Source organism: Pleurodeles waltl, chromosome 3_1, assembly GCF_031143425.1.
Source record: "Pleurodeles waltl isolate 20211129_DDA chromosome 3_1, aPleWal1.hap1.20221129, whole genome shotgun sequence".
NCBI lineage: Eukaryota > Metazoa > Chordata > Amphibia > Caudata > Salamandridae > Pleurodeles > Pleurodeles waltl.
This window is the reverse complement of record NC_090440.1, coordinates 660,717,238-660,731,362: the sequence shown is the minus strand read 5'-3', so window position 1 is coordinate 660,731,362 and position 14,125 is coordinate 660,717,238. Positions and strand designations below refer to the sequence as shown.

The 14,125-nt window shown below is 44.0% G+C and overlaps 1 protein-coding gene across 2 annotated transcripts in view; it reads left to right on the top strand.

Moving 5' to 3' along the window:
• Positions 1–14,125, top strand: part of TH (tyrosine hydroxylase) — a 225,892-nt gene that overhangs the window by 148,559 nt on the left and 63,208 nt on the right. For both annotated transcript variants that reach the window (XM_069223184.1, XM_069223185.1), the window contains exon 8: positions 8,193–8,328. In XM_069223184.1, the coding sequence (XP_069079285.1) occupies positions 8,193–8,328 (136 nt within the window). The remainder of the gene's footprint in view (positions 1–8,192; positions 8,329–14,125) is intronic.

Here is a 14,125-nt window from a genome sequence, read left to right as displayed (position 1 = left end):
CCCCTTCCGCCTTTCTCTTGCTGTGTACCTTTGTTGCTTGTTTCTTTTCTACTCTTCACGCTTGTGGTATGTTGTTTCTTCCTCTGGCATCCGGCTGTTTCTATGCAGCGTGCACCCTAGCACCCACTGCGCATGGGAGCGTGTAAGGACTTACAACGTGGCACAGTTAAACATGTGTATTTAGGGTAACTCTAGAGGGTAGACCCCTGTAGACACATCCTCCTTTCCCACTCCACGTGTTCTACCGCCCTCCTCAGCTGCACCCCCACTTTCTCCTTCACGGCCGGGCTTCTAAGCACGTTGTGCAAAGAACTGATAATCATGTGTCCATCTGGAAAACAATGCAGCATGCCTAGCTCTTCCATTACTCGCTGAAGGATTGCAAATGGCTCTAAGATGTCTGAAAGCTGAAATGCTGGTGCTGTGCAAAGAACTGATAAGCATACATGAACATGCGTACAGCTAAAAAACAATGCACTATTGGCAAATATGTCTTCTGGAAAATGAAGTGTCATAAAGGCATAATACAGGCGATATGCAAATCCCAAAAGGCCATCCATGCTGCAATGTAAAGCAAAAAAAAAAAATTACATATGTGTTTCTTGTATGTAACTGATAGGATGAGCCCTGCTCTTATACCGGTCCCTCTCCAGAGTCCCTAAGTGTTGTAAAGGAGCTACGTTATGCAAAAAAGAATACAAAATGAACAAACCCGTCTCTTTTCCTTAAAGGACAGTGTGAGCCCGGCTCTCTCTAAAGTGCATAGATGCTACATGGCGCTCCACAAAATACCAATGAATACATTCAAAATAAATAAATGTGCCTCTAGTTTGCAAACCATACAGGCAGTATACCTAGCTTTTCATCAATCGCTGCAGGTTATCTTAGCGCACTGAGGCGCCTAGAGGGCAACGTGTTGGTCCTACACAAAATGCAAATAACTAATAACAGTCAGTAGATTAATAATATAATAATGTATATCCTGCTGGCAAACAAGTGAGTATGCTCTGATCTTCTGCTATGGAACGTCTAAGCACTCCGAATTGTCTAAAAGGGAAAATGTTGGCCTAAACCAAACAGCAACAAATAGTTGAACAATATTCATTACGATGTCTGCTTTGTGATCCACCTCTTTCACTTGACACTCGTCTCTCACACATTGATTTCTAAAACCTTTCATTAGTTGCCTGTAATGGTGTCTATAAAGCGCTGCATTTCGCTGAAGGCAGCTTGAGGGCTCCTGGACACCTGAACAAAGTACATAAAAAAATTATTTGAAAGCATCGTAGAAAAAACGTACAAACGGAAAAGTTAAAACCATCAAACTGAGCAAAAGCACACAGTACAGACAATTCAAAGTGTAGGCGTCGGGAATATAATTTTTTGCACATTATTTGTTATATCGTACTGTACGTGCTCTAAGTTTTTAGGCAGTTTGTTGCTAAAAGACGCTTTTTACAGGTGTCGAATTTCACAATAATTTAGCCCAAAGACTTGGAAATAGCAGCGCCGCAAAACGGTTCGTTTCCATGCGCATCCAAACTCAACAGAGCTACAACATTTTCACAACAAAGCGCTTTATGTTGGTGTGCTTCTGTGTACAGGAACTTGGTCACCGGTAGACAGATAGATTTCCCTGTGATTTACACACCTCTGATATGGTGAAGCTGGGATTAAAACTCAGTCTGCCTGGTTCCAAAGCCGCCACACTCTTATAAACCGACCCACTGCCGAGTGGTCTCTTGAAGAGGAGAGCAGCCTTCCATTGAAGCGCCCCCTGGGAGGTAGCTGGAGTGTGGGAGAGGTTGTCCTGCTAGCAGGCACACTAAGCCCTTACACACAGCTAATAGCAAACACCCCCCTGGGTACTCACCGGCATGTTGGGGCACCTCTTGTGGAATGCCCTCACTGTCCTCCGGGGCCCACAAAGGACTGCATGCAAAGCACAGAGGACTAACCCAGCCTCTGGGTGCTATATACCATGTGCACCAAGAAATACAGCTCTCTTGGTGCTTTGGAGCACACGTTTAACGTTAATATGCTTTACATGAGCACTGGCTAAATTTGAAGCCCCTTTTCTAAATTCTTCTCAAGTTTAGCAGTTGACAAATATACATTCACCTTTTAAATAGGAAAAACACAAGTGAAACCCTCATCATGGCTGTCCAGCACAGCAGAAGAGCCGATTCTACAATATTCACTGCATTCAGGAAACTTGCCCCATGATGTTTTGCGGGGCTTTCCTTTTATAACACATTTTTGCCCATAACTCAGCCTGTGGTGGTCCTAGGACAATTGAACCACCAACAAAATGTTCACCACAATGTGCTCTTTCTGTCCAGCTCATCTTCTCGGTCCCCACACTAGGTTGGGGGCGGGGGTAAATCATGACCCCTCCCACCTTATAATGTCTTTGTAAGATCTCTCATGGCTGGAAGTTTTGCTTTATCGCTGGAAGAAGTATGTGCTCTAAGAGTCTTTTTGTAATAACATTCTAACAGGCCTGCTAGGCCTGAAAATGTGTAATGCACTATGCACTTTAGGGGCTGAATATATGGCTACACTGCAGTGCTCTTTGCCATTTACTTTTTGTGTCATTATGCCCTCTAAGAGCTGGCTTTCTAGTTACATGACCATGTTTATTCCTAATGCTATTTTTATTTTGATGCTCTCTTGGGGATGTTCCAGCCATTACAGTCTAATGCCAAGAGTATGAAGAAATGCACAAACAGTTTATTTCTGATAAAGGTTTAATGTGCTGCATTACTAAAAACTTATAAGGTCCCAAAGGTGAGACCTACTGTCTATGCCAATGCTTGTTTTTCTTGACTCGTGGAAGAGCTATTTAACTGAGGCTGATGATAACAGCTCTTGGCTTACCCTGAACCTCCTACCCTGCTGCAAGTGTCAATGACTTCCACTTTATTTATAGCTTAGGTACAAACTAATACATTAAAAAGTGTATTTTAGCACATTACATAATATCAATGAAAATAGTGTCCTTTAGAATTAGTGAATCACATCTTTCTGCCCTGATGACTTCACTAATGACTCAAGATGCAAGTAATTTCCTCCTGTATAAGCCTTTATTGTTAGAGATGTAGTACCATTATGATCTATTAAACGATATACAAGATAGATTTTTATACATTGTGCACCCTGATATGAATTATTTCGAGATATTCTCAGTTGTGATGATCATGAAAAAAGAGGCACAGTGAAGAACATTAATTGCCTAGGGTCATGAAGTTTGCTGAGAAGCTAGCAATAAAACAGAGGGACTTATTTACCAGCCCTGTGCGCTGCTAGTGTGTCACTTTTTGTGACACACTGGCGGCGCATGGTGGGTCACGTTTTGTGATGCACCGGCAACTCATTGTGTAGGCCCATATCAACAAGGCTACACAAACCCATTTTGCATGGCTTTTCATGGCCTTGTAGATATGATGTAACGCAACGCAGCACAAGTCGCTGCATTGCTTTACACTGCATCAGGAAGGCCTTCCATGGGCAATGCGTTGGTTTTTCCCACGCAAAACCCGTGGGTTTTGGCGCATTCCAAGATTTACAAGCCACTGTTAACCTGGTAGTGTGTCAGAATCTTACACCTCCCCAGTGGAGCACAAAGAAGCGAAATAGCTTTATTTCTTCCTGTTTTTATCTCTTTCTATGTGTGCTGCACCCTGCAGCACATATAGAGAGAGAAAAAAGCCTCCATTGATTATTTTTGTGTAGGAAGGTGCCCCTTCATTCACAGAAACAATACTGTCTGCAACACAGGCATCCTTGCACCATGGTGCAAGGGAGCTTGCATCAGGGCTAGGCAGCCCACTGAGTGCCAGCGCATGGGGAGAGGACAGAAATATGCAGTATCTTGTAGATACAGCACTTTTCTGCCCTTTCGCATGTGGCGCAGGGCAGTGCAGCAAGGTCACTTGCTGCACTGCCCTGCACCTTGGGGCTTGTAAATAAGCCCCCAGGTTCCCAGAGAACATAGTGTGCATTTCAGAAACTGGATGGGTATCTTATTCTTTACATCTGCTGGCCTGATGTCAATTTTATTAATGACACAAGGCAAGACATAAATCAGTTGTCTTAGGTCACCTGCACAAGGCCGTCATTGTTATTATCAATCCAGCTGACATCATCAAAGAGCATAAGAAATTTGCCTTTAAGCCCCTCACCTAGCCCTGTGGGAGGGTGAATTTTCCCCATACCATACCCAGGAGGAGAGGGGGTCATTTGACACACTCTTCACTGACCAGCAGCACTGAGTGGGTCATGAAGGAATGGATAACCAGACAGCCCTACACTCGGTTCTCAATTAAGAATAGGGTGCAGGAGCTGGTGCAAGCTAACATCTGCCAAAGCACCCTGTTCTTAGAGGGAAATGAGCAGGAGAGTGGGTCTATGCAAGGTCAATCGCTCAACTGCTCTTGTGTTTTCATACTTTTTAAGTACTCCTCGCTTCAACTTCGCAAAGGTGAGGGAACAGGGGCAGTTATTCCCTCTGGCCCTTATGCAATGTAGGGGGGGCGGCACATAATACCCCTGCCTTTGGGCAAGACAGAGGAAAATTTTATGAACAACACATCAACCTTGAGAAGGCGTGGAGCAAACAATTTCTAAGGACCGCTGGGGGCTTATATTAATACATCTGCTAACACTTTTGTAAAAAACAAATCTACCCTGATGTTCAAAAACATCTTGAGAGATTTTTTTAAAACATTGAGCCCACGGTTGAGGATGTTACAGAATCATCCATGCGATCCCTAGGATCGGATGAGACAAAAAGCATGTGGGGGGATAGGATGAGGAGAGTAATCTAAGTCCAAGAGCAGGAGGGCATTAGTTCCCTGCAGGAGTCAGTGGCACGCAGAGTGGCTGCATGGGACTGAAGCATATAGAGGGGAGGATGGGGCAAACAGAGGGCCGGCAGAGGTGGCGCACACGGCAGAAGGGGGAGGGCAGGTTGCCACAATACAGGGGCAAGTGAGATGGGGCTGCAACTGAGATGGGGAACTGAGAAGGGATATAGGGAAGCAGGGCCACAAGTAGTAGAACCACAAGAGCGGAACACACAGAAGGGCTACTTTAGACACACACAGGCTGCAAGAAATGGTGGAACACATTGACTACAGGGGTCTGGGCAGGCAGGTGAGCTGTAACGGGACTGCAGCATACAAAGTGGAGGCAGAGGCACATAAAGGGACTGCAGGATGGGTTGGGAATACAGAAAGGTACTGGACCATGGTGGAGGGGCACAGAGAGGGTATGTGGTGTGGAGGATTGCCAGAGGAGCTGGGGCACAAAGAGGGCAATAGGGAGAGGGCAGTTTGGAACCAAGAGTCTGCAGTACAAACAGGGTCACACATAGGGGCTGCACTGGCCTGGGTACAATGAAAGGATACATGAAAAGTTATGGACACATACAGGGACTCTAGGGGGCAGGAAGGAGTGACCTCCCAAGGCTCGACTGGCCATACCAGGCATCTGGCTTTTCCCCGGGAGGCTAGAAGGAGGTGGGGGGAGAGCTTTTGTTGCTGAGGCGGATTTGTAGCAGTGCAGCACCTTGTATGTCCAACAGTTTTCAGTCAACAATAAAAGTGCCAAGATGACTCACATGAATAATACACCTGCTAGACAGAGATTGGAGTTTTGTCTAGAGTCACTTTTGAGTCATCTAAGATACTGTAGAGAGTTAACATGCCTACTGCAAAGAATGTGTACTATGCAGATCATAGACAAGTATTTTATGTGTATGGCTCAGTGGGATGCTGCTTTTGTCACATAGATCCTTTTGTTACTGTGCAGTTCATAGGTTACAATCATATTCTAGCACCGTGAGCTAAGAACTGCATTAAAGAGTTGCTTGTACACAGCACGCTGCAGGTTAGATAGTTATGTTTTTTTTCCCCAGTCTTTGACTATCCCAATTTTGCTAAAAAGGGTTTGTTTGGTAGAAATATATTGTTATTTGTAAAGGCAACCCTAACCACTGTATTATGTTTTGAATTCAGTGTTTATGCTTCCCCATACCAGGCACTCTTAAAAAAAGGCCTACCAGCATGGATGACATTTGAATACTACAGCTTGTAGTCCCCTTTGTCATGTGTAAACATTTTCTATACACTGATTTACACTTGTATGATTCATTGCCTCTATATGTGTGTGTGTGATGTAAAGTGCTCCAACACCCTACGCTAGGGGTGCTATAAAACAAATGAAATACATGTGAGAGATGGTCTATGGAGAAATGAGAGGCCCGGTTAAAGAGTGATGGTGAGGGAATCATTGAAGCTTGCTGTATCCTGGTGCACTGTAAGGTGATTATTTACTATGCTTTAAAAACAAATACAATTTAATATATAATGAAAAATGTGCTGTAGGATGCACCTTATATTTGAAGACTTCTCCCAAATTGTCTTCAAGCCCTACTGTACTGGTCAGGCTCACCCGCTATGCACCCCATGGGGGCTGGTCTGGCTAAATTTACCGTGGCTGCTCTGGGTTCCCTACCTCCTCTGTGATCCCTAACTTTGTGCAGGCCATTGAAGTAAGGGTCAGGCGGCCCCTACTTCTATGATGCTTTTTAGCCCTCTGCCCCCAAACGCCCTGGGGAATACTGGGAGGAAAACACTTCAAGAATCCAGGTTTGGACATGCACTCGGGGGTCCTATTGTTCTCACAAGCCCAATATAGCGTTTGCAAATATTTTAAAAAATATACTTTGTCATACACACTGGAACTCACATTTGCTTTAAATCTCCAAAACACCAAAGGAGATTTTTTTAAAAAAGACATAAAAAGGGCACAGTGACTGAAAGTCTGCCATGATATAAAAATCATGGTGATCATCTCTTCAGCAGTATTGCTGTTATGCGTGCTGAAAAAAATCCTATGGGAAATAGATCAATAATAACAAGTGAAAGCTAATTTTTGAACCCTCCTCATAATCTTTCTGAAACAGTTATCACGATGCCCTTGGCAATAAAAGATACAGAGCTCTGAAGTACCCCAATGGCAGCATGGAGTGCCTTATGGATAAATGCATAAGTAGAGATATATATAATTTGTATTTTCTTAGAATGAATGAACAATAATTTGAATTGATTTAGGGTTATTCCTAAATTGGACGAAGTCATGTTCAGAATATTAGTCTTAAATTTTAAAATACAGTGTCAGAAGCGGTATAGATGTCAGATGAAAGCACAATTTCAGAACTGTTTTTTGTTAAAGGGAGAATGAGACAGAAAATCCTGAAAAAGGAATAGGAAAGAACAAAAGCCTAGAAAGAGTAAACTAAAAGTAAAACCTATATTTAAAAGCATGAGTGGGGCAGTTTCCAATTTAGCAAAATAATCTTATTCTTTAATTTTGTTCAACTTATTTTAAGAGCTACTTCTCATTCTTACAGCACACATTCTACAATTTGAGCGTCATCAGTGGCGTACTGTAATGTAAATACAAAGTACTATTTTTTTTAAACATTTGCCAGGTTGTTTAAATTCTAATAAATAAGGACACTAACAGTATACCTTTTGACTGACTATTATACCATTTAATATTGAAACCCCCTCTTTCAATTTGAATGTATCACTGTAATTGACGAAATCTGTAGCAGAACATTTTTGTGTTAATCAGAAAACTTTAAAATAGTAAAAAAGTTACATTAATTACTAACACAGGTCACCGAGAAATCACAGGAGCCACACAAGGTCTTCCTAAAGCACTACAAGCCTGACTTTCTTCGCCCCTACTATTTTCAAACCGAACCTATATACAACCCTGTCAAGAAGTGTCAGTCCTAGTCTGCACTCCCTTTAAATTCCTACTCTGCCTGTGTACCTTATTCATGGTGTGAAACCCCAGACCCTTCCAGGCAAACAATGGGAGGGACACACAGCTCGGTACATGAAACAGGCCTTGCTGTTCCAGTACCCTGCCTAGGTACCTGGCTCCTGGTCTGCACGGTCTCCCATTATTCCAGCCCTGAGGCCGATACAGGGCCTCATCAATGAACCTCTATCTGGACCTGCAGAAAAGTGCCAGTAAGCTTCACAGATTATTCCAAGAGTCTTCTCCTATCTTTTTCCAAATATACTTGAATTTTCTGTGTCAGAACTGCCTGTTTTGGCATACTTGTGGAATATGTTCGCTGTCTCAGACAACTTTTTATTTTCTCCTGCCAGAGAGGACTGGGTTCCAGCTCCGACCAGTGGCAGGCCTGCTCTCTGCACGTGACTTTCTGTCAAGCCTGGCTTTTCGCGTGTTCCAGTGCACACAGTACATCCGTCATGCCTCCTCCCCAATGCATTCACCTGAACCGTGAGTAGCGTAATATGACGTCTCATAAGTGTACGCATTCACCGCTTGCCTTTTCCGACTAAGACCATTTCATAAGATGGAGTGAGTGACTTGCTGCAGCACGCTATTTACCGTGCTCGGTGATCAAGGTATACAATCCGATTAATAAAAAAAAACTTTAAGTTGTTTCCTTTATTTCGAATTCTAGCTGGGTCTGCTCCTTTGCAATGGCGTAGGAGCGTCACCCCTCTGACTAAGAGTCAGGAGCTGTGAAATAAAATTATATTTAACTATCGTTTTATTTTACAGCTTCTGGCTCAGCAAGCAGCATGTGCATGGAGGGGTGAGGCTGGGCCACCGGAGGGGGGAGAGAGGAGGGCAGGAGGATAGAGTGCACCTAGGTGCTCATGTTTGCTTGGCTGATGGTCTTAGGCTGGCCAAACACACAAGCACACATAGATTTCTCCAGCCTGGCTGTGTTGAACAGCTGGGCTGGAGAAACTGCACAGACACCTGGGTTGTGTCTGAGCAACAGTCCAAGCTGTTCAGAAGAATCCTGACACTGCTTTCATACTAGGTTTAGCATGAAAGCAGTGCCAATATTGCTGGGGAGCCTGTGCTGGTGTCCCATTGAATGCTGGGATACCAGAAGAGAAGAGGAGTGTGATTCAGCCGGCGGCATCTGTGAAGGTAAGTCTTTTTTTTTTTTAAATGTATTCCCACCCTGGCCCCATCCCCTCTGCCCATACCTCCCCTTGAGACATGCGGTGGCCGCTGCTGTGTCTAAGGCCCTCACTTAGATCTTGGCGGAGCGGTTACTTAGGTGACCGATATCCCGTCCGCCGTATTACAAGCTCCATAGCCTATAATGGAATTGTAATATGGTGGATAGGATATCCGTCACGTCTGTGACAGAGTAAACCTATCGACAAGATCTAAATCAGGCCCTAAATGTGCCCATGCGCTATTGTGAGGGAGTTCTGTAATTGTCCAAGAGTGCTATATACTCTGCATAGTGCTGAAAGAAAGTTTATAATGAAGGCTATCTCTGAGTCAATCACTTTTTCTAATGTGGCCTTTGATATGAAACTATTTCAGCCCTGCCCGGAGTCTTCGCAGGGTAATGTACCTAATGTGAGGGTTTAGGTACACCATGTGCCCCCACAGACCACAGGGCATTGGCTGTCGCGATGGGCTGCGTTAACAGGACATGGAATATGGCCACACACTGAAGCCAGTGGCTCTGAGTGTAGAGTGGGCCTTGAGCCAAACACCACCAACCAGAAATTGGGTTTTGAATTATGTTATAAGGGTAACGTAGACCATAGTTGAAGCTCATCATACTTTTCTGAAAGATACAGCTTTTTTGTGCACCTCAAAGAAGGATATTGATTGCTTCTTTTTCCAATAACAGAGCTTAGCGAGCATAAGTATTACTGTGTTTGACAATATAAAATGCAGCCTTTGCGTAGCAAAAGAAAAAAAATCCAATCAAAATGGAAGTTTAAAAAAAAAAAACAGACCGAGATCCTGAAAAGAATGTCTGCTGCATCTGAAAAAGATGTGGCACTGTTGTAACAGACTAATCTGGTTACATTTGTAGCGAACCAACATTTTATCATAAAAGGAGAATATGTCTTGTTCAGAGTGAGACAGGAGTTGTTACTCTTGAAACATGTGGTAGGCTTTTGGTACACTGGGTCAAAGAGACAGGTATAATAGGACATTTATGATATTAAAGACAAAGAAGGACCATGGTAAATGATCACCAAGGTAGTAACAACCGGTTCTCTGAATTTTATCAGAGGTTTTATTCTAAGATGATAGCTTTTTTGATAGAATTAATCACCTTTAAATCAGCTAAAAGGGGCTACAGGTGAGATAGGGTTAAGAGACTTGCGCTGGAAGAGATCAATAGACAATAGACAAGGAGTCTGTTTTATGACAGAATTCCAAGTCATAATGATTTTCTTTCTGAATTCTATTATCAGGTTGCCTGTAGTAACAATTAGTTTTATGGATTTTTTCATGAGGGTATTCAGAGCAAACTCTTTAATAATCATATGAAGGAAGTGACTTTACTCCACTTGAAATACTAAACAAGCATTGGCAAAGCCGATAGCTCTTGCCTAAGCTTTGCCAATATGTTTTAGCCATGTTGTACACCGGCGTGGCTGCTGTTTAGCATGGCTAAAAGTTAGTGGAGTAAAGGAGAGTGGCGTGGAGTGTCGTAAAGTGGAGTGAAGTGGAGTGTCATGGAGCGGTATGACATGAAGTGCTGTAGAGTGTTGTGGAGTGCCGTGGTGGGAGTAGAGTGTCATAGAGTGGAAGGGTGTAGACTTGAGTGGCGTAGCGTGGAGTGTCAGAGTGGAGTAGAGTGGACTGGCATAGAGTGTCATGGAGTGGTTTAGAGCAAAATGGAGCGGCGTAGAGTGTGTTGTGTAGAGTGGAGTAGAGTGTTGTAGATTAGAGTGGCAAAGAGCGGAGTAGATTGCCATAAAATGGAGTGGTATAGAGTGGATTAGTGTAGGAGAGTGGAATGGTATCAAGTGGATTGCAGTGCTGTAGAGTTGAGTGGCACAGATTATAGTGGAGTGGCATAGATTGTCACAGAAGTGAGTGGCATGGAGTGGAGTATTGGAGTGGAGAAGAGTGGAGCAGAGTGTTATAGAGTGGAGTAAAGTGACATGGAATAGCATAGAGGGAGTTGCATAGAACATTGTAGAGAAGAGTAGTGTTGTAGAGTGACTTAGAGTGGAGTAGAGTGTTGTAGAGTGGAGTGGCATAGAGTGGATTAGAGCGTCAGAGTGGAGTAGAGTTTAATGAAGTACAGCGTCATAGAGTGGAGAATCATAGGTGTAGTGTAGTAGAGTGAAGTAGAGTGGCCTAGAGTGAAGTGGTGTAAAGTACAGTGGTATTGAAGAGTTTGGCATAGAGTGTATTTTGTTTTGAGTAAATTGGTGTAGAGTGCATTGCCATAGAATGTAGTGGCAAAGAGTAGAGTGGTGTAGAATGCAGTGGTATAGAGTAGAGTGGCGGAGAGTAGATTGCAGTGGCATAAAGTAGATTGATTCCAAGTAGAGTGAAGTGGTGTAGAGTGGAGGGTATGCAGGGTAGAGTGGAATGGTGCAGGATAGAGTGCGGAGGTGTAGAGTAGAATGGCATACAGTACACTGGCATAAAGTAGAGTGATGTAGTGTGCAGAGGCATGGAATGGAGTGGTGCAGGATAGATTGGAGTGGTGGAGTGATGCAGAGCCTAGTGGCATAGAGTACATTGGCGCAGAGTGCAGTAAAATGGTGTAGAGTTGAGTGGTGCAGAGTACAGTGCAGTGGCACAGAGTACAGTGTTGTGGAGTGGTGCAGAGTAGAGTGTTGCAGAGTAGAGAGGTGCAAAGTGCAGTGGTATAGAGTACAGTGGTGCAGAGTAAAACAGAATGGAGTAGAACTGCAGTGTTGTAGAGTACAATGGTGTAGAGTGGCATAGTGTGCAGTGGCATAGAGTGCAGTAATTCAGGCTAGAGTAGCCTTGAACTTAGTGGCAGAGAGTGCAGCCTTACAGAGTAGTGTGTTGTAGAGGTAAGTGGCACAGAGTAGAATCTCGCAGAGTAGAGAGGCACAGAGAACAATGGTGTAGATTACAGTGGTGCAGTGTAGAATAGAGTGGTGTAGGGTGCAGTGACGTACAACATAATGGTGTTGCATGCAACAGCGTAGAGTGCAATGGCATAGAGTAGAGTGTTGCAGAGTACTGTATAGTGCTGTAGAGTGCAGTGATGCAGAGTAGTTGGCTTAGAGTACAGTTGTGTAGAGTTCATTGGTTTTGAGTAAAGCACTATTGAGTGTATTGGCGTAGAGTTCTGTGGTTTAGAGTGAAGTGGCTTAGAGTGTTGTGACATAGAGTAGAGTGGTGCAGGGTAGAGTGGAGTGGTGCGGGTATAGTGCAGTGGCATAGAGTAGAGGCGTGCAGTGCACTAGCATAGAGTGCAGGGGCACAGAGTGTAATGTTGCAGAGTAGAGTGGCATAGAGTGAAGTAGCATGGAGTGGAGTGGTGCAGAGTAGAGTGGAGTGGCCTAGACTGGAGTGGTGTTGAGTGCAGTGGTGAAGAGTGTAGTGGTGTTTTGAACCGCATAGAGTTGAGTAGTGCAGAGCAGACTAGAGAGGAATTGAGAGAAGTGCATAGAGTGCACTGTCAGAGTGCAGTGGTACACATTAAATTGGAGAGGCGTAGGGTGTAGTGGCTTAGATTGTGGTGGTGTAGAGTCCATTGTTATAGAGTGCAGTAGAGTGGTGTGAGAGTGGTGCAGAGTAGAGTGCAGAGGTGTAGAGAGCCATAAAACACATTGGTGTAGAGTATAGTGGTGTAGAGTGGTGCAGAGTAAGGTGGTGTAGAGAGCAGTGGCATAAAACACATAGATTTTTGTAAAGTGGTGTAGAATGCATTGACGTTGAGTGTAGTGGCGTAAAGTGCATAGAATAGAGTGGTGTGGAGTGCAGTGGCATAGAGTAGATTGTTTCAAAGTAGAGTGTAAAGGCATAGGGTGCAGTGGCATAGAATGCAGTGTTGTTGAGTGCAGGGTAGACTAGAGTGGCTTAGAGTCAATTGGCATAGAGTGCAATGGCGTATAGTGGAGCAATTCATGGTGGAGTGGCATATAGTGTAGTGGTGTACAGTGCATTGGCATTTAGTGCAGTAGAGTGGCATAGAGTAGAATAGCGCAGAGTAGAGTGCAGTGGCATAGAGTGGAGTGGTGCAGAGCAGAGTGGAGTGGTGCAGGGTAGAGTTCAGTGGCATAGAATGGAGTGGCATAGAGTGTAGTGGTGTAAAGTGCATTGGCATTGAGTGGTGTAGACTAGAGTGATGCAGAGTAGAGTACAGTGGTGTAGAGTGAAGTGGTGCAGAATAGATCGGCATAGAGTGCAGTGGCATAGAGCACATTGGTTTGAGTAAAGTGGTGTATAGTGTATTGGCACAGGTTGTTGCGATGCAGAGTAGAGAGCAGGGGTGCAGAGTGGAGTGCAGTTGCACAGAGTGGAGTGACAATGAATGGAGTGGAACCAAGTGCAGTGGTGTAGAGTAGATTGTTTCAGAGTAGAGTGGAGGGGTGCATGGTAGAAAACAGTGCTGTAGAGTAAAGTGGCGCAGAGTGGAGAGTAGATTACAGTGGTGTTTTGTGGATTGGTATACAGTCCACCAGCAGAGAGTGGAGTGGTACAGAGTAGAGTGCACTGACATAGCGTGCAGTAGTATAGAGTAGAGTGACATAGAGTTGAGTAGTGCAGAGTGGAGTGGTGAAGAGTGCAGTTGTGAAGAGTGCAACGGTGCATAATAGAGTACTGTGGGGTAGAGTGCATTGGCATGGGGTATAATGGTGTAGAGTGAAGTGGTATAGTGTGGAGTGGTGCAGAGTAGAGTGCAGTGTGCAGTGTGGAGTGGCTGGATTGGCATAGTGTGGGGTGGTGCAGAGTAGAGTGGAGTGAGTAAAGGGAAATATGCCCAGTGTGGTAGAGCACTGCCATTACAGACAACACATCTTCAATTGAAATGATCATTACATTTGCAAAGACATATAGTTTTACGGATAAATGTATACTGCGCACAGTAATGTGTGGAAATGTCTTCACCTAGTGTATTGATTTCTTTTGATCATATTAAAATCTTTGTTTCCACCACACTTCAGATTTACCAAAATGTGGGTTTGATGTGTGCTTTACTAATTCTATATATATTCTGAAATATCTGCACAAATCATTTACAGACATTTACATTTTGTTATGTGCTAGAAGACCAAGTTATTTACCTTCAGTAACAAATGAT